The 26503-nt window shown below is 39.2% G+C and overlaps 1 protein-coding gene across 4 annotated transcripts in view; it reads right to left on the bottom strand.

The window, feature by feature from the left end:
* LOC121303155 (exportin-7) overlaps nucleotides 1-26503 on the bottom strand; it is a 36329-nt gene that overhangs the window by 9315 nt on the left and 511 nt on the right. For 2 of the 4 annotated variants that reach the window (XM_041233653.1, XM_041233654.1), the window contains exons 2-17: nucleotides 21009-21155; nucleotides 19435-19528; nucleotides 17014-17180; nucleotides 14799-14891; nucleotides 10822-10926; nucleotides 10018-10183; nucleotides 9445-9518; nucleotides 9111-9230; nucleotides 8297-8443; nucleotides 7160-7332; nucleotides 6679-6872; nucleotides 4903-5008; nucleotides 4291-4426; nucleotides 1786-1859; nucleotides 417-497; nucleotides 21-84 (exon numbers count right to left, since the gene is read on the bottom strand). In XM_041233653.1, the coding sequence (XP_041089587.1) occupies nucleotides 21-84; nucleotides 417-497; nucleotides 1786-1859; nucleotides 4291-4426; nucleotides 4903-5008; nucleotides 6679-6872; nucleotides 7160-7332; nucleotides 8297-8443; nucleotides 9111-9230; nucleotides 9445-9518; nucleotides 10018-10183; nucleotides 10822-10926; nucleotides 14799-14891; nucleotides 17014-17180; nucleotides 19435-19528; nucleotides 21009-21155 (1941 nt within the window). The remainder of the gene's footprint in view (nucleotides 1-20; nucleotides 85-416; nucleotides 498-1785; nucleotides 1860-4290; nucleotides 4427-4902; nucleotides 5009-6678; nucleotides 6873-7159; nucleotides 7333-8296; nucleotides 8444-9110; nucleotides 9231-9444; nucleotides 9519-10017; nucleotides 10184-10821; nucleotides 10927-14798; nucleotides 14892-17013; nucleotides 17181-19434; nucleotides 19529-21008; nucleotides 21156-26503) is intronic. The other 2 variants (XM_041233655.1, XM_041233656.1) reach the window with 2 other exon arrangements.

Below are 26503 nucleotides of genomic sequence, written 5' to 3'. Positions count from 1 at the left end.
AAAAACGTGTCAATACTTACTGTGTGGTTATTCAGCATGAACTGAACAGCGCTGAGTTTCACTAGTTTTCTAACGCTGCTATAAGTGCAAAGAAAGTCAAGGAAAAGGGCAAAACAGAACGCAATACCATGCTGAAACAAAACAAACCTAAAACAAACAAAACAAATCCTAAAACTTAACTCAAAGTTCACGAAGACAATTTGCATGAGGGAATCGTTCAGCCTGTCATGTATTCGTATACAGGACACCTGAACCTGAAAAAAAAAAAAAATTAATAAATGCAAAGGCAAATACTGAGACAAAGTCTTTTTCCATGTCTTTCTGTATACAGAATACACACTGTGCAGTTTATATTTCACGGACGACAGTAATGGATTTAAAAGAAAAGTATCTTTTTTTTTTTAAATAAAGGATATCCAATAGACAGATCATTGAGAAGCTGCAGAGTCTTGGAGGTGATAGGTTCACATCTTCCCCAGTATTTCAGGTTGGTGATTCTTGAGGGGGAAAAAAAAAAAAAAAAAAACTTTAAAAAAACATTTATAAACATTCTAAAACAAAAACTGTGCAGGTTTTACATAGCTATCCATGCCAAAGACACTGTAGGGATTATTTATAAAAAAAGACATATTTAAGGTATCGTAACTTGCTCTTATAATTAAGTTACATTTTTAATTTCCAATTTCTTGTCTGTTTTTAAACATTTTCTTTTAGGGCTATACAGCTGTGGCCAAAAGTTTTGCATCACCTACAATTTTACAACTGAGAAATAAAAAAAAACTATGACCATAATTTATTTAACATCCTGTAATCAAATAAAACTACAGAAATATACTGTTAAAGTCTATCCGAAGCAGTAATAGTAGTACAGTATTTGAGGTTAGATTTCAAAATGTCACATTTTAGGATTATTTTCAGTTTTTCATTAAGCACATTGAAAACTACAAAACGGTATGTAATTTCAATATGATAACGTAGCATTATTCAGCAGGTTTCATTCAACTTTATGAAGTAAAATTAGTTAAATTCTATAAGATGACACAAAACCTTCGGCTACAGTGTAGATGTGACATACCCTGACATGAAAGATGTAAAGTGTAGCATTTAAATACCTGCAAGGAGAGTTCAATACATGTTCTTATAAAATTACCATTAACAAATTCCCCTTTACCATAAATCACATAGGACAATGCGAGCCATCCACATTGGGTATGATCTTCTTACTTTATACCTAGAAACTACACTTTTAAAAACAGGCCAAGTTCAGTTTTACAGCTAAAGCAATCGATTGGAAACTCGTTGGCATTCCGAAAGGAGACTCCACCCTTTAATCTCATACGACACCAGTTTGACCAGTTAAATATGTCTCTCTGTCCACAAACCCTTGTCGTTTCTTTGTTTGGTCCTCCTCCTCCCTGCCTCCACCCTGCAGTGTGCCTTGTCTAGTGGGAAGGTGGCCCCATTTGCACTTGTCCTGCCTGCTGGCCGAGTCATTCTTAATCACACTGCATCCATCTCAGCTCGGCCAGCATAGGGGCGGCTATTGAGCTCCAATGGATAAAGCCATGGGCCAGATTGTAATGTGATTGTATTAGGTATCTGTGGGTTATCATGTTCATGTCAGGCATAACTGTTTGCTAATTGTTCATGTGCCATCAGGCATATCGAAAACCAATAAACTGTTATTTTTACTACTAAGTGGATTTCTGAAATAACAAATACATCAATGAAAGCAGCGCTTTGCAGCAGGTTGCTTGCTTGCCTGTGAGATCAAATCCTACGTACATTTTCCCAATGAATACACTCAGGACCATCGTCTCGTCATTCAGCCCCAGAACCTCAGACAAACGTCGATAAAGCTGCAGAAAACACAAACACACACCAAAAACAAATTCAACATTGATGAATGCTAACTCGGGGATGGAAAGAAGATGACCACTGCACGGCACTTTGATTTACTCCTGGTTTTACTAAGAGTTCACTAAGACACACATGAGCTTGTGACCTATATACTGTTGCTGGTATTAAAACCTGGAATGGGTGAAACTGCTGTGCAGTAGAAGTCTTATGTCCATCCCTGTAACTGCTGTTTAAATCACATATTTGCTTAAAGTCAAGCACTGTCAACACCAGTTAATTAAGGTGATAAAACTAAAAGCTCTACTTGTTAGGAGAACAATGACAAAGTTAGCAAACAAAGCTATGACGAAATTGACAAAAAAAAAAAAAAGTAAACTGGAGCACTAGCGTTACACTGTGTATTTCAAACCACTTATCTCTTTAGTTCACATTGTCAAGGACTCTGCACAGTATAAAGGAAAGTTCAATTAAATTCAGACAATATTTCCAATATACAAAGTGCAAAAAGAAAGTTCAGTTCAGTTACTACTGAATCAAACAAATAACTAGAAGAGCTGTAATTGATTAGCAAAGCAGTTGTTCCATTTTGGCACACATTCCTTCCTTTCCCCATTGTTTGAGCTTTAATAATAATAACAACAATACCTAAACACTGAACCTACAAAAGAAGCCTCACAAAACCCTTTCAGTGAGGCACACACAAGGCAAGAGCTCTTGATCTTGAGCTAATCATCCACTCGTTTGGGCTTATTTGCAATACTAAGCATTTAATATTATAAATGTTTATTTTAAGCACAAAGTTGACATTGTCGGTTTCATTTTATGTTACCATGGAAGAAAAAGGTAAGAAAATAGTGCTAATAAAAACAAACACTAATTGCTTTTATGTCATGTAAGTTTAATAAAAAAAAGAAAGTTTTAAACTTAAAATGAGTGTGCACAACTTAAACCTTAACGTTCTGTTAATAAAAAAGTTTAAAATGACTCTGTGTCTTCTATGGGAATCAAATGTCTGGCAACTTCTTGTTTTTCAAAAGATGATTGTTTTACACACGGGGTGTATTTATAATTCGCTGGATCGCCATGTTTGTCTCCATCAACACCAGATCACAAAGTAACAGCTGTAGTTACTGCGATGAGTATTGACTATGTCTGTATGTTTTCTGCAGAGAATACGGCTTTCCAAACGCCTTGTATCCTCCTGATCCATAATCAGGGGTTCACATAACCGCTAAGCATGCAGACCAATACAAAAAAAATGCTGATTTAGTTATTGTTGTATAAGACGTGAGCGTATCGTCAGTACATTTTTAACAGAAAAGCATTTCTAACAAAGGCAGAGCCACATCTCATGGTTTGAAGGTGAGCTGTACATGCCTAATGTATGGGGATTATTCCAGGAGAGTGGGGGTCTACAGGGTTTGTCAACAATGTCCGTGATCAACACCCCCCCATCCCCGTTGCTCTCTCCACAAGTAAAGCAGAAAAGAAATATATAAGGTTCTTAATTTTTCACCAGCGCCTTCCTTCTGTTCCATTATTTTCTCCATGTTCTGCAATGTGAACTGCACCATAACTGTTTCATTCACAGTACTGTACTTGTTTAAGGACCAATGAAAGAGCAACTTGCCAAGACAGACGTCTGCAAGCACCAACGGGGTACGCAATGTAAAAACAACTGCCTTATTTGTTCAGTTGTTTTTCTGTTACTTTGCCGAGAATGATTTATGTAATAAATTTAGCAGTGTTACACTGCAGAAACACTTTACACCAACTGTCAGAAATATGTTAATAGCTTTATCAGTTTTTAATCAGTCTTCTCTATACAGATCATAAATGCAGCTTAAAATGAATGTGTGGTGTGCGTTTGATCACATCAGTAGCCCCGGGGGAAGTAGTAAAAGCGGAAATCCGCCAATTAGCTGAGATTTTTCATCGCTGATATTACAACCTGAAATCCTCCCTCAGAGTTCAGAGCAGCCCCTGAGCTTCATGTCATCCATGGGGTGAAAATCAGGTTGTATATATTTCAGCACCCCAGACTGTATTTTTAATAACAGTTAAAAAGAAATAGTATAGCCAATCTTAAGGTGGCATCATTTCATATGATACCAACTATCTAATACCACTATCTGATACAAAGAAAGATGGCTGTATCACATCAGTAGCTGGGTCAGTAGCTCCGTCCTTTCGATGAGACGTAAAACCCAGGTCCTATTGTAAGTGACTCTGCAGCAGCAGCAGCAGTTAATGATGCATAGTTCACCCCCTAGTCTCTAAATCGCTTTGGATAAAAGCGTCTGCTAAATGACCACTTCATAATAATAATAATGGTGCTGAGTGAAACAAGGTATACTTTCCTACACTGCCTGTCAGTTTGCCTGTTCGCAGCAGTCTTTCTATCACAGACTGCTGACAGCACTAAATTACCTTAGAGGATTTCTGCACCTGGTCTCCGATGTAAATTTTCCGGAACTGTTCGAAAAAGCTGAGCATGGCCAGTTCCAGTTTTTCATTTCCTGCCTGAGCCAGACGAGAGTCTGTCAGATTCATCAGCTGCAGTACTCTGGAAATGAAAACGTTCACAGGGTAAGGGCTGGGGCACTATTTCTGTTACAGGTAATGAATGCAGCTTTGAAATCATGCACACCTATGTGGGTTCAATTCACATGGCAAGACAACACGGGTAAAGTTGATAATTCCAATTAATATATACATTGCATCTGACACATTTTTCTATTGTCTTAACATGGAAACAGTAATATAGCCTAGCCTGCCTGTATTCTACAAGGTAAACTAAAGCCGCCTTCACACCAGACTATACTTATATAAATGGGAAATGGATTGGTTTGATCTTTCTTGCTCGCTCACTTGCATGTGCAAACTGCAATGGACGGAGAGGTAGTTACTGTTGCGTTTGGTGTTACTCCTTGAGTACAGGCAGTTCCTTGTGCCATGTGACCAGTGTGAGGAGGACTTAAGCTGGTTACTCTGGGTAATAAAGTATGCAGGTTCCTATTTTTCAGCCTCTGGAATACTTACCGACAGACTAGCTCTCCATCCATTGCATCTTGTTCATCTGTACTTGCAAAAGAAACTCTCCCGCCGATAACAGCGCCGATGATGTACACCAACCAGGTCAATCGCCCTGAGCATATTGAGAGAAAAAACATTACAAGCATTAACTACTTTAGACTGGCTGCTGTTGTCTTTGGGATATTTTAAGGAATAGTGCTTCCCAGGAATGGCATGCACCAGAGAACAGAAACACAGCTTAAAATACTGAGACATCAAACATGCAAAGGTCTGCAACTTTGATTCTATTCCACAAGCTGTATATAAATAAAATCTTTATTTTTATATAGCACCTTTCATAGTGGATTACCACCACAAAGCGCATTACAAGATACAAGACTTGGGTGTGTGAGCTATGCATCAGCTGCAGAGTCACTTACAACAACGTCTCACCTGAAAGACGAAGCACAAGGAGGTTAACAGGGTCACACAGTGAGTCAGTGGATGAGCCGGATTTGAACCTCCTGGTTACAAGCCCGTTTCCTTAACCACTGGACCACACTGCCTCCTTTTATATGTCATTTTACACAGTAATGTTTTTTTTTTTTTACATTTTAATTAAGTTTGCAATCATTCTAAGTGGTTTTAATTTAATTTACTTGAATACTGTTCAGGAGCTGTTCTTGAAACTGAACACGCTGTAACTAACAGAGCCCTTCTCAAAGTTCCATGTTCGCTTTCATCTTCTGACATAACTTCTCTGCTCATTTCTTGCAAAGACGCCACGTATCTAAATTTTGTTCATTGCGGTTTTCTTTTGAAATTAATTATTTTCCTCATTTTTGTTTGACAGTTTTGAAAACATGTCTGGAAACGAGTAGCCATCGCACTGATAAAATCAATGAAAATGGCAGGGTATGGGATTTGTAGTTTATAACAGTGGGCAGTAGACACTAAAAAACTACATTCTTAGAGTACGTTATGATTGACCTACGAGGGTTTAGATCCAACTGAAGTATTTTTATACTTTCAACTGAAAAAAAAAAAAGTTTATTTTTTATAGTCAACCTTTAAGAATTTCTAGTCGCACATGTGCGCCTAAATTAAAATGTAAGTTCGCACAAGTATTTTTTTTTTTTGTCTCATATGCGGAATATTTTCATCAGTGCTGCTGGACAACACAGAAGGCTCTCCCCATCAGCCATAACAAAAACTGTTGTATGCTTATATATTAGTGCTTGTTCTGATTGTCCCGAGATCCACCCGTGGATCATATTGGCCATGACTGGTATATGTAATGCAGGCTAGATCAGTCTCTATGTTAGTAAGCACCAGCACAATCTAGCGCACAGCAGTGTATTGCCAGAAAAATTAAAAGAAACCTGTTTCCAAAGTGGCAGAGCACTAGATGGCGTTGGCCCTCTATAAACACAATTTGGCTGATCAAGCCTATGTTACAAATACCTTAACTTGTTCCATCCTAGTTCATATGTATTTTAGTAGTATTATTTGCATTGAAAACTATAATGTATTTAAATATTAAGCTTCTAAGCCTTTACTGCCCTGTAACACCTGTACATTGTCTTGGATAAAGGCGTCTTCTAAATAAATAAATAATAATCTCTAGCAGTCAACTTGTTCTGAAGATCAGTTCCTGAACTCAGGTGACAGCACCTTTAACACAGGAAAAAAAAAAACAACAGTATTTGAGAGACTACAATATGAACCACCCAGAATAACTGCAAACTTCGTGATGCACATACTGGTACTACCCAGATGCAGTATGCCTTGCACTGCCTTTACCTTCCTGCACTGCAACGTCCATCGCGCTGGCGTTGCTCGACTGCAGCAACTCCTGATACGACTGCGCCGACTGGTCAAAGAGCTGCACCAGCAGAGCGCACGTCTTCTCATACTCGCAGCGGCCGATGGTGGACAGCTGATCCAGCTGCTGCTGGACGAGGCCAGCGTCATCCAGGGGATCCTCCAGGCCATCTCTGCAACAGACACCCGCGACCAAGCCGTTATTAACAGAAGTCTTTCAATAAAGCATGTGTTCCTTGTAAAAGGTAAAGAAGTTACCAAGTAGCTTCCAAAGTCACTTAAACTGCTTTCTTTCATTCCCTTTACTATTTTCTGGAGTTTGCATCACTCTGCTCCAATATCAAGTTACCATGTTATCTAAATCTGCCTTTACAGGTTGAACCTCAAAAATAATACAAAGAGACCATTCATGTAAACAATGGTGACAACGATGCATCAAGCTGTCCAGTGTCCCCCTTACCGTAGTATGATGTGCACAGATTCCAGGCGAGAGGTGATGTATGCTTTAGTGACCTCGGGTGTGTATGTCTCGAGCAGGTGCGGTTCTGTTGCTTTCACGTATGGCACGGAGGCTGCCAGCCGCTGCCAGAGGCTCAGAAGGTAATGCACGCTGTTTGGGGCAAACTCCCAGTGCTGAAACAAATAAGGAACTTCTTAAAAAGGAGTTCTGATTTTAAAATCAACTCTCTTAGCACTAGAAATATATATTTTTAATAAAATCACTTGTCCCCCTTTTTTCTGTTAAAGATCTTTTTGCTGTTACATATTTCGATAAGGAAGGTTTAGATAGTTAAAAAAAAATCAATGCTACAGGTGAAGTGTCTGCTGCTACCTGGTGCCTCCTTACACCCCCTCGACTCTTCCTCTACAGGTTGACTGGTCATGCCTTCCCTCCACTCTCCATCCTCCTGTACCTGCTCCTTCTCTTCCCTAGCTCTGTGGTGGAACCAGCTACTGGAGAACTTCAGGACTGCTCCGCCTCTCACTGCTTTCCACCGCCCCCTCAAGAACCAGCTGTTTAGACTGCACTTGCAGATCTTTTGATCTACCCCTCCTGCTGTGCACTGGACTTGCCTGATCTACACACCCCGTTACTGGACCCTCAGCTGCTTCTGCAATATCCTTGCACTACTAATGTCACTGAAAATATAACAACTTCTTGTAATCCTGAAGTCGCCCTGAATAAAGGTGTCTGCCAAATAAATAAATCAATCATTTCATGAGTTTGTAATTCACGCTCACTGGCATTGTCGAGCTGCAATCAGCCCGTGTGACCTACAGCAAAGGATGCTACAGTTGAGTTCTGGTACCAGGGTCCCAGAATAAGTTTCAGAAGTGCTCCTACATCTCAAACAGTTTAAGACTTTATAACATAAAAAAATGACATTGTGATTAGTTGCAATTATGTGCTAGTAATTAGTCCTACTTGTGCAATTTTTCCTGACCAGGTCTGCCTGGTTAACGAATGGTCAAACAAATCGCATTAATTCATGTAAATAAGGTAGACAAGAAGCCACATTTTCTGTCCATTAGACTCAAAAGTTTGTGCTTTATATTCTCCCCTTCTTTCCTAGCTCTCATGCTACTGAACCCCTACCTGCAAGCTGGTCACTGTGAAGTTTGCTATTAATCGAATGACCTCGGGGTAGTTCTCCACCTTGACCAGCTCTCCCAGCTGGTAGTTGCTTTTCAGTCTGGCCAGCAGCCTGCAGAACTCGTGGTAATTGTTGGGATCCGACAAGCTCTGAAAAAGAAATTTACTGTTGGGTAGAAACAGCTTGCTTGCAGGACATCCTTAAACGGCGATATGAACACCTATCATGATATTCTTTTTAAAATAAATAATTGAACCGATAGAGGCAAGGTCAGCTGATGAATTGTGCATTTGCCCAGTCCACAGAAGAGTCTGTAGCTAACAAAATCACTTCACAATTATCTGTCAATCACTTGAGTTTGTTACACAGGCTTTAAAATGTGGTGTTTTAAAAGAAACATGTTATAGAAAACATGTAATTTCATTTTACAACATTAGGTTAAAGAAAGTTCTCAGTTTGTTTGTCCTATTTTCAGGGAATCTATTACTTCCTAGGTCACTTCACCTGTCATCGGGGTCAAAGCAAGTCTGTCACCAGGGGGAGCAGCAGCGGATTGACTAATAGACAGGAAATAATGCTCTGAAGGGGTGAAGACAATTTCACTCTGCATTCAAATGGCTGAGGAAATGCAAGAATACCTGAAAGCATGCCATGCAAACAGAGATTTATTTAACCTTGTGTAGTACCAGAGATCATGTTTTAAAATTAAAATACATGTTTCTTTCAAAATTGCATATCTGAGACATTTGTTTGCTAAAACCACTTCAAAAAGGTACCTCCTTCACCATTACAGACTACCTTACACACACGATTTACCTGGGGGTTTTCCAGAATCCTTTTGACTCCGTCTACTAGATGCGACAGGAATTTAGCTCTCTCCGCATTGTTGAACAGGGATCTTCGAACTGAAGCGATTTGCACCAAGCATGACAAGACCTGAGAAGTGCAAAAGGCAACAGCTTTCATTTTTAATATATCCATTTACTAATGAAATAAGTTCAGTTAGGGACAATCTATACAAGTAAAAAATAATAATAACTTCAGAGAAAGATATCAGCAAATCACACTTCTATTTTATTATAGCGATAGAACAATGCTCTAATGAGAACGGTCGGGGTTGGATAATAATAATGAATTATTGCAAACTCACCAGGGGTGAAAGCGAAGGAGGAATGGAATGATACAGATCAAAAAAGAGCTGCAGCGTTGAAGAATCCAAAAATGCTGCAACAAGAGAAAAAAAAAACAAACAATTAAACACACACACTAAACCTGTTTTTTAAATATTAAAAAAAGGACTAAAAACTGTTGCTTGAAAAACATGAAAGGAACACTCCCATTGCATAGCTGTTTAATAGGACACACCTGAGTTTGTTACCTATAGACTAATCAAGCTCGTAGTAAAACATGGAATGGGCGAAGCTGTTATGCTATAGGAGTCTTATTTCCAGCCCTGCAACACTAAAGGTGTAATTAATGCTTCCAGGTACGCTAGCTAATCGCTTTCGATACTGTAGAGAAATCTTACTATGAAAAATGAGTGCTCAATACATGCAAAATAATTACCAATGTCAATTTGTCAAACAAGTTACTTATTTTGTACACAATAATGCATTTAACAAGCACATCAAAAAGTTATTTCTTCAACTATATTAATAGTGTTGATATGACATGTTGCTGACTATCAAAGCACGACTGAAGAGCAGAAGGAATTCATCCTCACCTGACCTCCAGCTGGTTGGAATTTGTACCGTGCACAAGTCGTCTGATGACTCATCGGTTGAAGTGCCAATGAAGTCAAAGTTCAGACAGTTGTGGGACAGTTTCAGAAGCTGCATGAGGAGACCATGCTGGCTCTCGTCATTCAAATTCAGATTTTTGCCCGATGCCTGGAATCATATTACACAAGATTAAAACGGCGAGAGTCAAATTATATACCCCTTTCACTCCACTAAACAAGTTCTACTCTACAACAAGGGGCTTAAGTGTTAAATCCAATAAAACATCATTTTTACCCCTGAACAGAATTTTTTTAAATTAGGTTAAACACAATTTCCCCTGTAAATGGTGTGAAAAAAAAGTTAGAGTTGCCGTTTAACCCGACAGATCAGTTTATTGAGCGATTATAAATCAGTGACACTTTAAACCTTCTTTTGTAATCAATAGTATATTAAGATGATGTTTTGTTTCTTATGACACACTATAATCCGACTGGCATCTAATCTATATCTGTATGCACAGAATAAAAGCCTGGTTAAACGCTAGTGCCCAGTACTCCCGATAGATTGTGATGTATACAGGGGGTTCACATTAAATGTTGTACCACTCCTACTGTTGGGATAAAACAAAGAACAAATCTAGTCATTTTCTAATGGAAGTAAATTAACTTGGGGTGCTACTGCACTTGTGGGATACGCTTGTGCTTTATACAGTGCTCTATTCGGAGATACAGAGATAGTCGTAGTTGGTAATGTTAACCCATCACACGCCTGGTTTATTCAGCAGAGCCCAGATTAACAACGCTTACCTGTTTTAATAAATTGCATGACAGTGTGAAGATATCGAAGAGCGAGGAGTCTCTGAATGAGGAGGCGATCTTCCTATGCTTTGTGAGGGGGTGTGTTGTGTCCGCCTGGAAAACAGAGCAAATAAAACCCAGCACAACAATAAGATGACCAGCTTTTGCAACCAATTTTATTATTACTCCATTTAGTTAGACAGTCAATTCTCAATTCTCCATGGGCGGATTAACCCTGCTTGCAAAAAAGGAATAAAAACACAGGCATGCAGTTATACTTTACTCATTTTTTAGGCATGCACTGGCTTTATTATTAGATAAGTGACTCTGTGCCACTGTGACTGCACGCATGTCAGCAAGTAAACTCACTGACAGTGACATTGTGAAGAGCGTCCAAGGACAGACAACTGAGTCAAGTGAAAGTGAAGGGGAGGGGAAAGAGACGTTTCGGGAGGATTGCATTCCTCACAGTACAGGCCCGCACCCTGCCTTCAAACACTGCTTGATTACTACAGCAGAAGCCAAAATCGATGAAAGAATCAAGGATGACAGACTACTTTAAGAAACTATAAAGTACAGTATGCTGTACTGTTTTTTTTCTTTTTAAATAGGTTTTGCATTATCCATGTTTTAGTTTTATCCAGCTCTTCCATAACCCTGGATAATGGAGAGTTGACTGCACTAGTACAGTGATGCATTCTTCAGTTCATACTGGGCAACTCATAAAAGCACAGGGAATTAAAACAAAAACATTACAGAACATAGAGTCTATTCAGTTGATCTAAAATGAAGCTGACCTAAAAAAGGCAGTTGTTTAAATCATTAAAAAGAAAGGTACTAGTCTCAACCAGTCAGGTTCCAATTAGATTCCCTCAAAAAGAGAACAAGACTTTAAACAGCAGCACGAACTTCAAGTCGCTTCAGCTTTCCATATATATATATATAATACATATATATTTTTTTTTAAATAATATTTTAAATGACGGCAGTGTTTAGATCTGTCGAGATCAACTGAACAGAAACGATCTTTTTCATTTCATTAAAGTCACGGCACACAGGAGCGCGTACAGTGCTGATAAACATCTGTGGTTTGTCTATGAGCAAGCACTGCCCATGACTTGCTAAACACGAAGCACACACGCTAAGCATGTGCTCCTGTTTGTAAAGAAAGAAAACGATATTCTGTAATAAGTGTTTTACTCCAAGGTGAATTATGCAACACTGCATAAACAATTAAAAGGCATATTAATGGGATGATGTACGTGGGGATGAAATCCTAGTCTTGTAGTGGTAGACTTTTCAAATCCTCAGATTCCAGATACAAACACACACACACACACACACACACACACAACAGTAATATCTCCTTAGCTCTGTGTATTTGCTATTCACACACTTTAAATAATGTTTATATAACAGGGGCGACTGAATACAGGACATTTTTTTTTTTTTTTTAATCACAAGTGCTGCAGTAATTCCACGCTAAATCAAATTAGGAAGGCTGCTCTGAAAAATGACAAAGTAGCAGAACGTGATTATGTTAGATCTTCTAAAGATTCCTCAAGCCACAATGCATTGTACCCTGCAATACTGTAGTTCATAATTCATAACTTAAAAAAAAAAAGACAGAAAGCCCACTTGTGAGTAGCCCCTTGTGTATATCTGGACCTTTTGTAACACAGACACTTTTTTTTTTTAGTTTTATATTTTTATAATGCAACACACTGTACACAGTATACAAAAAGGCCACGTGCAGGTGCTGAGCAGTCATGAAAAAGTATTTGTGTGCTGAATGGCATGATTAAAAAATAATTTAAAAAAAATACACATTCAAGTATCTAAATCTTACCTTGGCCTTTCTCTTTATTCAGGTAGGTCAAAGTGACTCTCACAAGAGAACCTGGGCTCAGTCTCATTACTGAGGTGTCATCTGGAGCAAACAGCAGAATGCAGTTTGAAAATTATACTGTCAAAGCCAAAAAAAAAAAAAAAAAAAAACTGGGAGGCAATTGCCCCACTTTCTCTTGTCTAAAAATATATATATTTTAAATAAAAAAAAAGTCTGTTCTATTTGCTTCAGATGGCAGGATGGATTCTGCATGCATACACCTTTTTGACCTTTCAACTCTGCCTTTATAACCTCAAATGACTTTCTGTAATGAGGAAATCTAAGGCAGTGAACAGGTCTGTCTATTACACAGCTCCACGATGGGGCCCAATTCAATGACCATTTTTTCCACCCCTAGGAAAAAGCACTTTTGTAAGTTTATGAAATAAAAAAGGGAGGAATATTTACTTGGATTTAGCCATCACACAACTGACCCCGTCTGCAGTAATAAAATAGAGGCAGCATGTAGATCTGCCACTGTTTAGATCATTAAAATAGGACACAATAAGCCAAAGGCTGGTGGTAGTCTTTGGAGAGCCTGAAATTCACACCCTTGCCATCTCAACTATCCAATAATGTAAAATCATTAGACTTGCGGAAAAGCGATCCTGTTATGAATAAATCTCTTCTACCTCTTCCAAACTCACAGCACAGCCCTTAATTAGAAGACTCAATAAAGCCTACAGATGTTTAAAAATACCAGATATACATCTGAATGGGATGGTATAGCAAGAAATGTATACGTTTGGAAGCCCCTGTGATATAAAACATTACAGTATGCCATCTAAAGGAGATTTAAAAATAAATAAATAGATAAAAAATCCAAAACACAATGCATTGCCACCATGTTGCATGTTTAAGTGCTACAACTTTTGGAAATGTAGCCGCCACATTAAAATGCTTGCATCTGCATTTGGGAATCCAACTGTAACGTACGCATTTCAGACAAAATATGATTGGACGAGAAGTGATGTTGCCACCACACACATTACCTCATGGACTTAGGATCTGCTGGCAATGCATGTTCATCTTTTCAAATATTCTTTATATCACTGTTGCGCCACTTTTTGCACAGCCAGCAATTCACACAACACAAAGATTAGATGTAGCAAAGTTAGTGAAAAAGTCCTTAACTTCTCAATTTGTCCAAACACTATTGGCAGACACAGTGCATTGTAACTTAAAACTACGGGTCACATGCTGTCTTTACATATAAGAAACAATTTGCACTGCCGCCGGCAGAAATAAGCCTCCAAAACTGGCTCGATTAGCCACAGCGCATAGGTAACAAGCTCAGGTGTGCCCATAGTAAACCCAGAACTGGATCAAACTGTTATGCAATGGGAGTCTAATTTCCATCACTGATTGGCCCTTCTCCTAGAACATTTGTGGTAACCAGCCTTACGCTGTATGTTCATAAAAGGTCACGGTTATGATTATCTGATGGTTGTTTTTTTCCTAAGAACTCCCATAGTGGTTTCCATAGCTTATGAAAAAAAAATGTCTAGTGATGTTCAGCTCCTCTCTAATTCCTATAAAGAGAATACATTTGGTTTTGGGGAACTAAAATCAGGTAAGCAATATGCACCACCCCTCAAACTTTAGGGATAGAGGGTGCTGTTATATGCTATGTAATTAAATTGGAAAATGACTTCATTCAATTCCTCCTTCTGCTGTGGGAGAGCAGGGTGATGGGCTTTATATTTAAAAGACGATAAAGAAAAGCGTGTGTGAGAAAGAGAGAACTAGGGATAAAAAGTCACCAATTATGGCAGTTAAATTATGTTTTATGATAAGTTAGAATTATTATCTGCTAGATGATAACTGAACTATAAACAGATACTAAAAAAAAAGTTTTTTTGCACGTGTTTTGGTAAAGTTTCTCAGCATTACTGAAATAGAGTCACTGATCAGGACATTGCTTTTAAAGTTTGAGCAATGACGGGAAAGTTAGTGAGCTGCAAAGCAACTGAAATGCCGAGAATATTCAAGTACTCTTTGGGAAAAAGAAATTTAAAAAGCCCTTACCCATAAAGCAGGCCAGCAAACACAAGCACACACGAAAACCACAAGAGAAAATGAAAAATGAGACACTTACTTCACTGAAGAACGCTGAAGCACTTACTTGGTTTATTTCATTAGTTAGCTGAGACAGAATCGTTACTCCTATGATGCAGTGTTCAACACTGTCCTGAAATTGCAGAGAGCGCACAGTTAATATTGCACAATAAATCATCTGGGTGACACAGTGTTTTATACACTTGTTTTTCAGCTCTGTACGATATGGCTTAGGTGACATGATGGGAAGCAAGCCTGGTGGACTTCACATCATGCAACATACACCGGCCCAGGCCCGGAGCTGAAAAGCAGAGTTGATGGATATTGATTCAGTCTTACAGGATTAAACAGGGCAGAGATTTATGAAGCAAGTTTCCGTGGCTCCTCAGAGACTGCTGGCTGTAAGATTTCTATTCGTCAGCAGGTTCATTTTCGACAGTTTGTAAGCAGGCATGCAGAGAATAAAATATGTCTATATGTATACTCTGGTTATTGCTGTAGAACTATAAAAATGTGTATTTGTTAGTGCTGGGACAAACACAGGATTTCCATGTTTGCTCAATTTAAATATTTGTTTTCAAAAAGTAACAAAAGCCATTACATTACTCAGGACGCAGCCAGAGACGGCATAACAGCAGGGGCAGGGTGCTTACGGCCCGTGTGTGCCTTTATTTTATAGCAAGACATTGCACTATGCAACATGCTCAAGTAAAAACATATCCCAGGGGTAAAGAATATGTTGCGTATGCCTTCCCTTACCCAGTGAATTAACTACAAAACAAAAATGATGCCAAATAGCAGTTTAAGTTAAACGTTGTTTTGTTTCTTCACAAAATAGTACATAAAGTTGACAGTGCATTTAATTTTATTTATTTTTTTCATTCCTTGCCATTTTTTCAAAGCAAACAGTGGCCATCGACACGTTTTCAGAAAGTAACAACATGAGATTTACTTGTGCCTTTTTGTAGCCCAACATGCAAACGAAAACCGAAATTTAACTTTAAACACTTCAAAATAAAACAAAAACGTGGAAATGGCCTTGTAAAATGAAGGTGAACACAACCCACCATTTTGGTTCTTATTAAATTACATTCCACAAAAAAAATACGTACAGTCTAAGTAAAAATCACTACACAACATTTCCAGCAAGTTGGGCACTGTTTAAGCAATGCATTTCAGAATGACGTGCTTGCCTTTTCTCTTTCCCGTGAGATTCGGACTCGCTCTAAAGCCGCACAACGCTTTTTTGACCCTGATGGTCTTCCATAGAGATCACTATGCGTGCGCATAATCTGGTTTGTTTACTTTTTGCTGTCAAAAACTTTTATATAGAGGCTCGAGGTGCTGTGTTGATCCTGTGTTTTTTTTTATATATATTAAATCACACTGAGCTCTTTTTCATTTTTTTAAAACTGTTGTGCAACTTCTGGTGAGATGTTAAATAAGTACAAGGTATTTTTGTCATTTCTAGTGAATAAGAAAACATATGATTTTTGAAAAAAAACATCTAAAAAAAATCCTTTTTTTTTTTTTAATATTCAGATATTTTTCCAGCACTAATATTTACCAAACCACTTGGGTTCACTTTCTGAATAAACGAGAAGCGGATGATCAACCCATCAAAGCTTGTCCCTTTCTAACACAGCATTTGCCCCAACTAAAGAGATCTAATTAAATTCATCTGGATGTTCCTGGTGTCTTGAATATAAATTACTTACCTAATTATTTATAAACTCTACAGCTATGGCCAAACGTTTTGCATCACTCTATAGAATGAACACAAGTCGAATGAAACCTGCTTAATATTGTTAACATATTGAATTACATCCTGCTCTGTAGTTTTCCATATACTTAACGGAAAACTAACAATTTGATGTTCCATTTTGAAATCTAACATACTATACTACTATTATGGCTTCCGGTAGACGTTTGCGATATCATTTTGAACTTAAAATAAAAATATCAAAATGATCATCATACACATACACACACATGTATATATAATTATGTCTCAATTCTAAAATTCTACGTGATGCAAAAACCTTTGGCCAAAGCTGTATACTTTCATAACTTATCATTTTGCTGAAAACAAAATGAGGAAGATTTGGTCATAGCTGTATGTGTAAAAAACGTGCTTCCTACCCTCTGTTCAGATCTTGCACTCAGCCTCCAATCATGCCCTTTTGTCTGACTCGCTTAGCCAAGATGAAGTAACTGCAATGCATATTTCAATGCCATGTTGAAAACTCATCTACCTGTAGGAATCTTGTCACGTCCACAATGACATTCCTGAAGACGTAATCTTCTTTCTGGCAGTCGAACCAGCCCAGCTTGGTAATTCTGGCATACAACTGGATAAGAGCCTGCGTTACAAAGGCTGCCAACTTCGGCCTGGTTGCAAGATAATTAAGAACATAATTCCCTGCAAAGAGAGAGAGAGACACAAGACGCTAACATTAGACCCATCTCAAACCAGGCTCTTTTCAAAGCAGAAATATGAGATGAAAAGTAACACATTGAAAATTCAGGGATAGCAACGCTCCCAGTCCTGGGTTTCACAACTCAATAAAGTACATTACTTGAATGATACAGCTGCATGAGCAACTTCTGTAAGTAAACCTACACACAGATTTATTAATGCTGCGATGCGCACGATCAGTTCAGAGCAGATTTAACCCTTTGTGGTCCACTGATTCCGCGCTTGTCAGGCGCGTCAGGTCCAATTTATTTTCACACGCGCTATTTATTTTACATGCGCTGTTTAAAACATGTATTTTTTCAGGTTTAAAAAGGCACCGAATCGCAAAAGTACACTTAGTACTGCATCTCCAGCCAAGCTCCACCCCTTGTTCGCTGTATTTTTCACATACCTCTTTATAGACGTGCATACTGATAAATCCTCTCCTGATCACTCATTTTATCACCAAACTCCTCAATAGTGCGATCCAAGTCATTATTTTATTACTTTGACATCTCAAAAAGCTCTGCAAATGTCTGTGATATTCTTTGAGTGCCGGATGCACAAGCAGCTACAGTGCCGTGAAAAAGTATGTGCCCCCTGTCTGATTTTCTGCATTTTTGCACATTTTTCACATTGAATTTGGTCAGATCTTTTTGTGAGTTGTAGTACTATATAGAGGGAGTCTGAGAGAAAAAAAAAAATGACACCAAAGTTTGGTGCTTCTTTCATTTGTTTGGTGTGCAAGGTAATCAAACGTGCAATCTTCAGGTGTGAAAAAGTTATTGCCCCCCCTAGTTAATTCAACCCAATTAAAGGATAATTAACCCAATTAATTTGGTCATAAATTTCCCTAGTTTAGCCCCAGTCAATATAAACCATCGTTAGTCCCGATACTTTGGTTAGCAATCAGGCCTGATTTGGGCCAGCCCTGACCAATATAAATCTGACTAACTTTAGCCCGTACCATAATGAAGTTGTCAGCACACAGGTTCTAGAGGCACATCACGCCACGATCAAAAGAAATTCCTGAAGTTGTTGATGCCTATCAGTCTGGAAAGGGTTACAAAGCCATTTCTAAGGCTCAGGGGCTCCATCAAACCACAGTCAGAGCCAAATTGTCCGAATGGAGAAAGTTTGGTACAGTAGTAAATTCTCAGGAGTGGCTGTCTGCCAAAATCTCTCCAACAGCAAGGCGTAAAATCGTCCTGGAAGTCACAAAGAACCCTAGAACAACATCCAGGGATCTGCAGGCCTCTCTTGCCTTGGCTAAAGTCAGTGTTCATGGCTCCACCATCAGAAAGACACTGGGCAAAAATGGGATTCATGGCAGAGTAGCAAGGCAGAAACCACTGCTCACTAAGAAGAACATGAATGCCCGTCTCAAGTTTGCCAAAAAGCACCTGGATGACCTAAACCCCATTGCGAAGTTGTGGCAGGACCTGAAACAAGCAGTTTATGCTCAAAAATCCACAATGTCACAGAGTTGAAGCAGTTCTGCATGAAGGAGTGGGCTAAAATTTCTCCCCGGCGCTGTGAGAGACTGATCAATAACTACAGGAAGTGCTTGGTTGCAGTTATTGCTGCTAAAGGTGGCAGAACCAGTTATTGAGTCTAAGGGGATGATTACTTTTTCACACGGGGCCACTGGGTGTTGCATAACTTTCTTTAATAAATGAAACAAGAATCAAAATTGTGTGTTATTTGTTCACTCAGGGTCCCTTTTATCTAATATCAGATTTTGGTTGAAGATCTGATAAAATTCAGTGTCAAAAATATGCAAAAATGCAGAAAATCAGAGAGGGGGGCAAATACACTGCCGTGAAGAAGTATCTCCTTTGTTTGTGTCCGTGTTATCTCTGTGGTGTATGGGGCTATCAGATACGCCCGTTTTTTGTTCTCTGCTTCATTCGGCTCCTATTGGTCTCACTCGGCCATTGAAAGGTTTTCTCTGCTTTTTCCAGAGAAAAAAAACGACTAGAGACCTGTGCTTGATGCCTTTTTGACAATGTTGGACAGGGTCCGACATCGGACTGGAAAGGGAGAAAACTAATGTCGGACCGCAAAGAGTTAAACTTCAATAATATTCTGAAACAAGCGAAGTTCCCCTGGAATAAGGAACTGTAAAATACAATATAATTATTTACTCAGTTTAAACCAAGGAACTTTCAACACCCAATAGCAAGGGCATACGCATTATGCATTATTGTTTACTTACGAATATCAACGCGGTGTTCCAGGGGCAGAGGGTTGCTTGTGCGTGAAATCAGTTTGGAAAGACAAGTGGCTGCCAACAGCTGCGAGTAAGATGACTGCAAGAAAAAACAATAAATAAATCATCACCACACTGCAGACAACTTCTAGTACTGGGACTGCATGGACTACAAATAAAAAAGCTGGTATATATTTTGCAATTATAACATCCACGTTATGGCATTTGAGCATCTCAACCTACTGTTCAGTATACAGTAGTGTGAACCACACCCATCTCCTTTTAAAGACAGAGCAGGAACTGGATAGTCAGACTTAAAGCCTGAAGGTGGATCTACACTGGAAGAGAGCGACCAAGCAAACAATATAGTGACTGTAATGTATGGGTGTGTGCTATTTTTCCCCGCCAGTCACCGAGTGACTAGAGTGAAACAGACCAATCAGAAGCAAAATCAGATCCCAACCCACTCACAAAACCACACCCAGGATCAGCTTCAGCCATTTCCATGCCCCAGCTCCAGGGTAAGCCCCACCTGCAACAGCTTTAATTCATTATGGAGTGCTGGGACTGTGGGAGAAGGTGGACAAGAAGGGGAAATGATGTAAATAGCTGTTTTTGTACTGTTTTGTGGGTGGCAGGGGTGTTTTGTGTTGTATTATTGCGAGTGTGATTGTGCGCGTCAGCAGGACCTCTCTCTCTCCTGGGTGTGTGGCGACTTTGCTTTCTCTTTGGTGTGTGTTGGCTTTGCTTGCTTATTCTGTAGGCTATATGCTGCACGAGTGGTGTTGTGAATAGGTCACCTCTGTCTTGTGTGGGATTGGGTGGGAGAACAGTAAGAGGGATAAGGACAGGGTCACGTGACAGTTTCTGCTAAAATATTCGCTTTTGATGCAGATGCAAAATTCGCACATGTCGCTCGCTTCCACTGTAGATCCATCTTGAGCATCTACACCTTCTGATCACCATCAACACTCATGGTGATTGAGAACTTCAAGTACTTCTGTAAGCGGCATCTTTGGACAACACAGTAGCCAAGGCAAAAGTTACTTAACACATCTAAAGCTATGGCCAAAAGTTTTGCATCACTCTTCGAATGAAACCTGCTGAATAATGTTAAGTAAACACATTAAATTACATACCACTTTATGGTTTCCCTGTATACTTCACAAGACTTTTGGCCATAGCTGTATGTGGTGAAGAATCTGCAGCAGGAAACTTTAAACTTCAAGCAAACACTAACATTGCATAAAAGTGAGATGCTTGCAGTTGAAAAGTAACTTGAGGGGAATTGGTAGATAAAGCGACATTGTTAAATCAGGCACTAAAACACAGATGATCAAATTGCTGAATTTTCTGGTGTATAAAATGTGGAACTGGGTTCTGCTAAGATTATTTAGAGCACTGTACAGATCCAGGAAATCCACCCAAATTGAATTAACTATTAGGGTTAATCGGGGGGATACCACAGATAGATTATAAAATTCAGATAGTAAGCACTGTGGAAGCCACAGGAGGACTTCAGTGTCCAGCGGCTTCCACAAAGAAAGAAGAGAAATTTCCGAGGCAGAAAGAAAACTTACACTTCCTCTTTCTAGCAGTAGCTGGCATTTGCTGAGGCAATCTGGGCTGTTGGTGAACTCCACCAGAGCCTTTTCTGCCTGCAGTCGCGTAGCTGAGTCAGTTGTTTCGTAAAGTTGCTTGCACAGGATCTCTAGCTGGGCTAGGCTCTGCAAAAGAGAAACATGTGTGCTTGAAACAGATCAGCAGCCTTGTGGACACACACAGCAGGTATGCAAATCAAAAACAAATGTCCATGGCACATTTTCAGAGAGGAATAGAATAATTCTAACAGTATATACTGTAGCACGAGTCTTCCCAGAAAAATAATTCAACTGGTTTTCCTGCAACAACGTTGTCATTTTAGTCTCACTCCCTTTTCACTTGCTTCAGAGCCCAACTAATCTTTTTAGTAAGAGAACTGAAGCATACACCAAAATAGAAATCCATTATAAGCCAGGATTTACAATTAGATTTTGCGAAAATTACAAAACTGCTGAAGCAAAGGGAGTCTTATTTCAGAAATTCTTACAGTAGACAAAACTTTTCATGAAGTAGGTTCAAATGTCATTGTAATTATACCGAGAAGTGTAAGCTCTTTCTTCCTCCCCTACCCCCCGTCCTGGTCTGAAACTCTGCCTCCACCTCACTACTCTGCTCTGCGCCTCATAGTTGCTCTGCCTCCTGGCTCTCCCCTGTCACCCTCTCTTCTCTTCCTCCTTCCTCATCTCGTGCTTCAGCTCAAACAACCTCCTTCCTCCCCCTCCCTTTCAGATGAGGGAAATGATTCCCCTAACGGGCGGCTCGATCTTCCACCCACCCGTATTCAACTCGGTCTCTCCTGCCTACTCTGTCCTCTTGTCCACTCCTCCTCCTTTCTCTTGGCCTCTCCCACCCTCCTCTCTGTCCCCTCTGAGACTAATGTTCTAACGACTTCGTTCCCTCAGAACTCCTCCCTCTCTCTCTACTAATCCAAGCCCTTTTGCGTAACTCCCTAAGATTTTGCGAGAATTACAACTGCTGAAGCAAAGGGAGTCTTATTTCAGAAATTCTTACAGTAGACAAAACTTTTCATGAAGTAGGTTCAAATGTCATTGTAATTACATTGAGAGAGAGAGAGAGAGAGAGAGAGAGAGAGAGAGAGAGAGAGAGAGAGAGAGAGAGAGAGAGAGAGCTGGCAGAATGGAAGGGCCATAGTGCCACATAATTAGTATGGAACAAGGAGTGCTGTCCCAGGCAGTTAAATGCAGATTAAAGAATAATGATATTGGAGCAACAGAGCCCAGAACCTGTCAGAATAACTGCAACCACCATGACATTTGAAGCTACATCCAAGTCAACAAAACACGTATGTTACTGTTATGCTACTGGAATACACTGGACGAGAGTATTTGGCTACCCTCTCTGTGAAAGATAGTGGTGTTAACTCTACAAAAAACAGTAAAACACAACCATATAAAATGGTCACCTTGCCTAATGCATTAAGTACTGTGTATTACAGAAGACAGACACGCTGCAGAGGTTATTGTGCAAGTCTAAAAGTAGCCTGAAGCAGCCTGGTCGGCTCTCTCTTAAATGGGGACCTGACGTCCTGAATATGAACCTGTGTTTGCTATAAAGCATTCCAAACCAGAGAAGGTGGGGAAGCTCCCTGTAGCAACAGACTCACTTTTTAAACCAAAGAGATAACTGCACTACTAGGGTGTGCTGCCCATGTGAGATAAGAGCTTTTCCTTGACTATAGGACAGGGCATCTAACATTTGGTAGCTCTTTAAAATGATGGAGTTCCTGAAATATCTTTCAAGCAATAAAATACACCGGTTTGTCAAATAAATGAAAAGCAAACCCTATTTATTTTAGCAAATGCGCCTCCCTGATATCTGGCTGATGTTTACAACTATATATGTCAATTCTGTATTATATATGTTTCTTATAAAATTCTCAAGTTTGGTCTTTTGGGGGTGGGGGTGGACAGGGTTCTTAAATGCTGGAACCATCCCAAAAACACAAAGCTTACAATACAGTAACACAGGGTTTACCGCAATGCCCAACCAGCAAGTGTATTAATCTGAAGTGTGGAAGAAGTCGAAGGATGGACCATACTGATATGTGCTGTTTAAACAAGCCTCGGATGCATCTGTTAGCTCAGATAATGGAGACATGTGTCCTCTGAAGCAGCCCAGGCTACGACCAACCAACACTTGTATCTGCTTAAAAAGAAAGATGAACTAAACCACGAAATTAAACAAACTGCCTCTTACAAGGACAAGTGCATGTGTTTAGTACTCTGACATATACTATAACTTCACTTTGACACTTGAAAGTTACAGCAACCCTCCCAAAGGGTACAGTGCACTTAAACTTAAAGGATATGATACCACAACACATACCTTGATACATATCTTAATGGACTACTGTTTAAAATTATGTGTGTGTCTTTCATATAATATGAGACTGATGAAGTGGCAGCATTCATATTACTGTAATTCACTTTCAACTGATTTGATGATGGACTATTTTGTTAAAAGGCTTAACTGAAATGAGAGATAGCAAGTACAGTATATAGTGGAGTAACCCTCGTTTCCTGTGCTGAACATGGCATTAGCTTCAATATTCATTTTTTTTTTTTTTTTTGTTGTACTTAAGCTGTCCATGTCAAACAACGTTGTATATGTACTGTAAAAATAATTTTAAGAAGTCATATGCTATTTTGCTTTCTGAGCTGAAGCTGTAAGACTTGCGTGGAGTGTAAAATACGCTCTACTGCTGCAGATAGCAGCAGCACAGCATGGCTACTTCACTCACAGAGAGCAACGTAAGCCACTTTCACACTGGCATGCTCTTTCCGGGTCAGGACCTGGTGTCATGCGGGTCAGGTACGTGATTTCACACTGCTTTTGATAAAGCAGGGTTGACCTGGGTGAGAGACGCAAGCACACAATGCGTGTATCAACGCCCCGGAAGCAGCTTGTTACGGATGATTCCATCCAAGCTTCTCTGGATTGAACCATCAGCCCAAAATATTGATTAGAGCAAACGTTTGTTCATCCCTGCTGCAATCTAGCTTACGGTGTGCATCAATCAACAAAAATATGGCTAAAGAGAATAAACAGAAAAACCCTTGTGGAAGTGAAACCTTAATGCAGGCGTGGCTGTTTGCTATTTCGTCGGATTACGAAGGGCCTTCATGCATTTTGTCTCGCTCAAAGCGGGTAGACCTACATCCTGAGGTGGGTTGCTAAGACCCGGGTACGACCTAGTTATGTGGTTTCACACCATGCAGGATTGTGACCCAGGTAGCGAGAACTAGTGTGAAATTTTTTTAAGAGAAGGGAGGAAGCAGTGTCCTTACAGTGCAATGTGCCTATGGGGAATGCCTTGAACGTATGCACAATGTAGTAATCAAGAACAGCTCAGAGTTAAACATACCGAGCATCAAAAGGAACTTATCACTATTAACACATTTTATTTAAAAAAAAAAAAAAAGTACACAAATGCAAATGATGGACATTGACGAAATGTTTTTGGTTTCTTTTTAATCACTCGATCGTTCATCCTTGACCACGACACGCTTGAGTGACTGTGACTGAAGCATGTGCACTTAATCACCTAATTAGTGAGGCAGTTGATTGGACACTGGATATGGAGTGATTTCACCTGTTGAATTGCAAGCTAGAATAAAAGCAATAAAGAAAAAAAAAAAAAAATCAATATTCCACGTCTGAAGAGAGCAGCGCCTTCGTGCAATCAGCATGTTGATGGCTGGACTATGGCAGTGAACTGTGGCTCACCATCTTGGGTGCTCACAGACAGCAATTTCAAACCTGGCGAGACTGTATAACCAGACGCTCTGTCATGACAGGCCACGAACTGGGAGACCAAGAGTCACAACACCTGCCCAAGATCGACAGATCATTTTGCAGCATCTTTGTGATGTCAATTGTTAATCAGCACGATAAAGTCACTGCGCCTGCTCTAAAACACTTTCTCATTTTTCAATCACATCTACTGAATTTTATCCAAATATAAGTGATAAGTTTCTTTTGTCGTTCAAATATAAGCGATATGTTTCTTTTGATGCTCAGTATCTACATCTACACTTTCTGTCCAGCACAGAGAGAAATGGGGACTATTACAGAGTATCCCCAAGGAAGCATTGAAAACAAAACAATATCAATGGAAGACTACTGACGCATGTATGTATGTTTAAGGGAAAGGAAACAGATCTTCAATCCATATGACTATTGATAGAAAATACAAATACATAAACAACCAAATCCAGTCACTTTAGATAACTTCTAAGGTTTATTTTAATGACTTGTGTGGTATACATTTCAACACAGACAAACTAAGAGCAGTCAAAAACAACAGGTTTTACTGTATTGCTCCCTGTAATAATAATATTTTTGTGAAGGTTTTCTTGGTAGTGCATTAGCCTAACTGCTACTCAGTTTACATTAGTATAACTGCTGGGCTGCATAATATTTATAAGCTTTAACACTACTGAAATATCTGAATATATGTTTCATTTTTTCATCGTTTTGCCGTGTCCTTATTTAACCGGGAACCCTTTGATCTTACTCGCTGTCTTGCTAACGGTGGGGATAAAATTTGCTTCATGATGATTGATGTTGACGGTTTGTTACAATCCCAGAAAAACAACCCTTGTTGTTAAACAAAGTGTCGAATTCTGACAGCATTAACATACAATATATACATTTAATACAACCTAAAACTTTTGGTTGTGTTTTTTTAGTTGCGTTTTTTTTTTTGTTTCATTTTTGTAAAATATAATATTTCAAGACCTTTTTAAGCATAATGACACCCTTGAAGGCGACGGTTGTACAGTAGCGATACAGCCCACTAACGCTGAAGGAGGTCAGCACAACCCACGCCTTCTGCTATCTTACTGCTCATGTATTCTTATCTGAACAAGACTAGACGTTTAGTTCTGAAACAAATGCACGTTCTGTACGAAGCATACCTGTCCGTTTTTTTAAAATGAAATGTGTATTACCTAACAATACTATACAGTCCATATTATTATTAAGCAAACTTGTTTTTATTACTGTTTGAGCACCTGTCTGTGGTAGTATAACTCAATTACCTCGATCACCATACCTTCACTTACATACGTTTGCATAGCATTTGTATTATTTGAATACCTAAATCCAGTATTTAAAAGCATGGTAGGTGCTACAGCCTATTAGCATCACTAAGCTCAAATGACACGAGTAACTTTCCTATATGCAAAAATGTGTTACAAAATTAATTTCTTAAATAAACATTGTTTTAATTACGATGTAACGACGTTTTGCAATATACTACATTCTGCATGTATATGGCGGGAGAGACAGACCACAAGTTCTCTAACAGTTCAGTCTGAAGCGACTGAATGAGATCATTAGAACGCTGTATCATCATACATCGGCGCATTTATTCTTTATTTTTTTTTAATAACGTAAACTAAACAGTTGAAAGCCGTGCAGTATCATTTACCCAAAACAAGTAGAAAAG

This window comes from Polyodon spathula, chromosome 31 (assembly GCF_017654505.1).
Source record: "Polyodon spathula isolate WHYD16114869_AA chromosome 31, ASM1765450v1, whole genome shotgun sequence".
Classification (NCBI taxonomy): domain Eukaryota; kingdom Metazoa; phylum Chordata; class Actinopteri; order Acipenseriformes; family Polyodontidae; genus Polyodon; species Polyodon spathula.
This window is presented reverse-complemented; position numbering and strand designations above follow the sequence as displayed.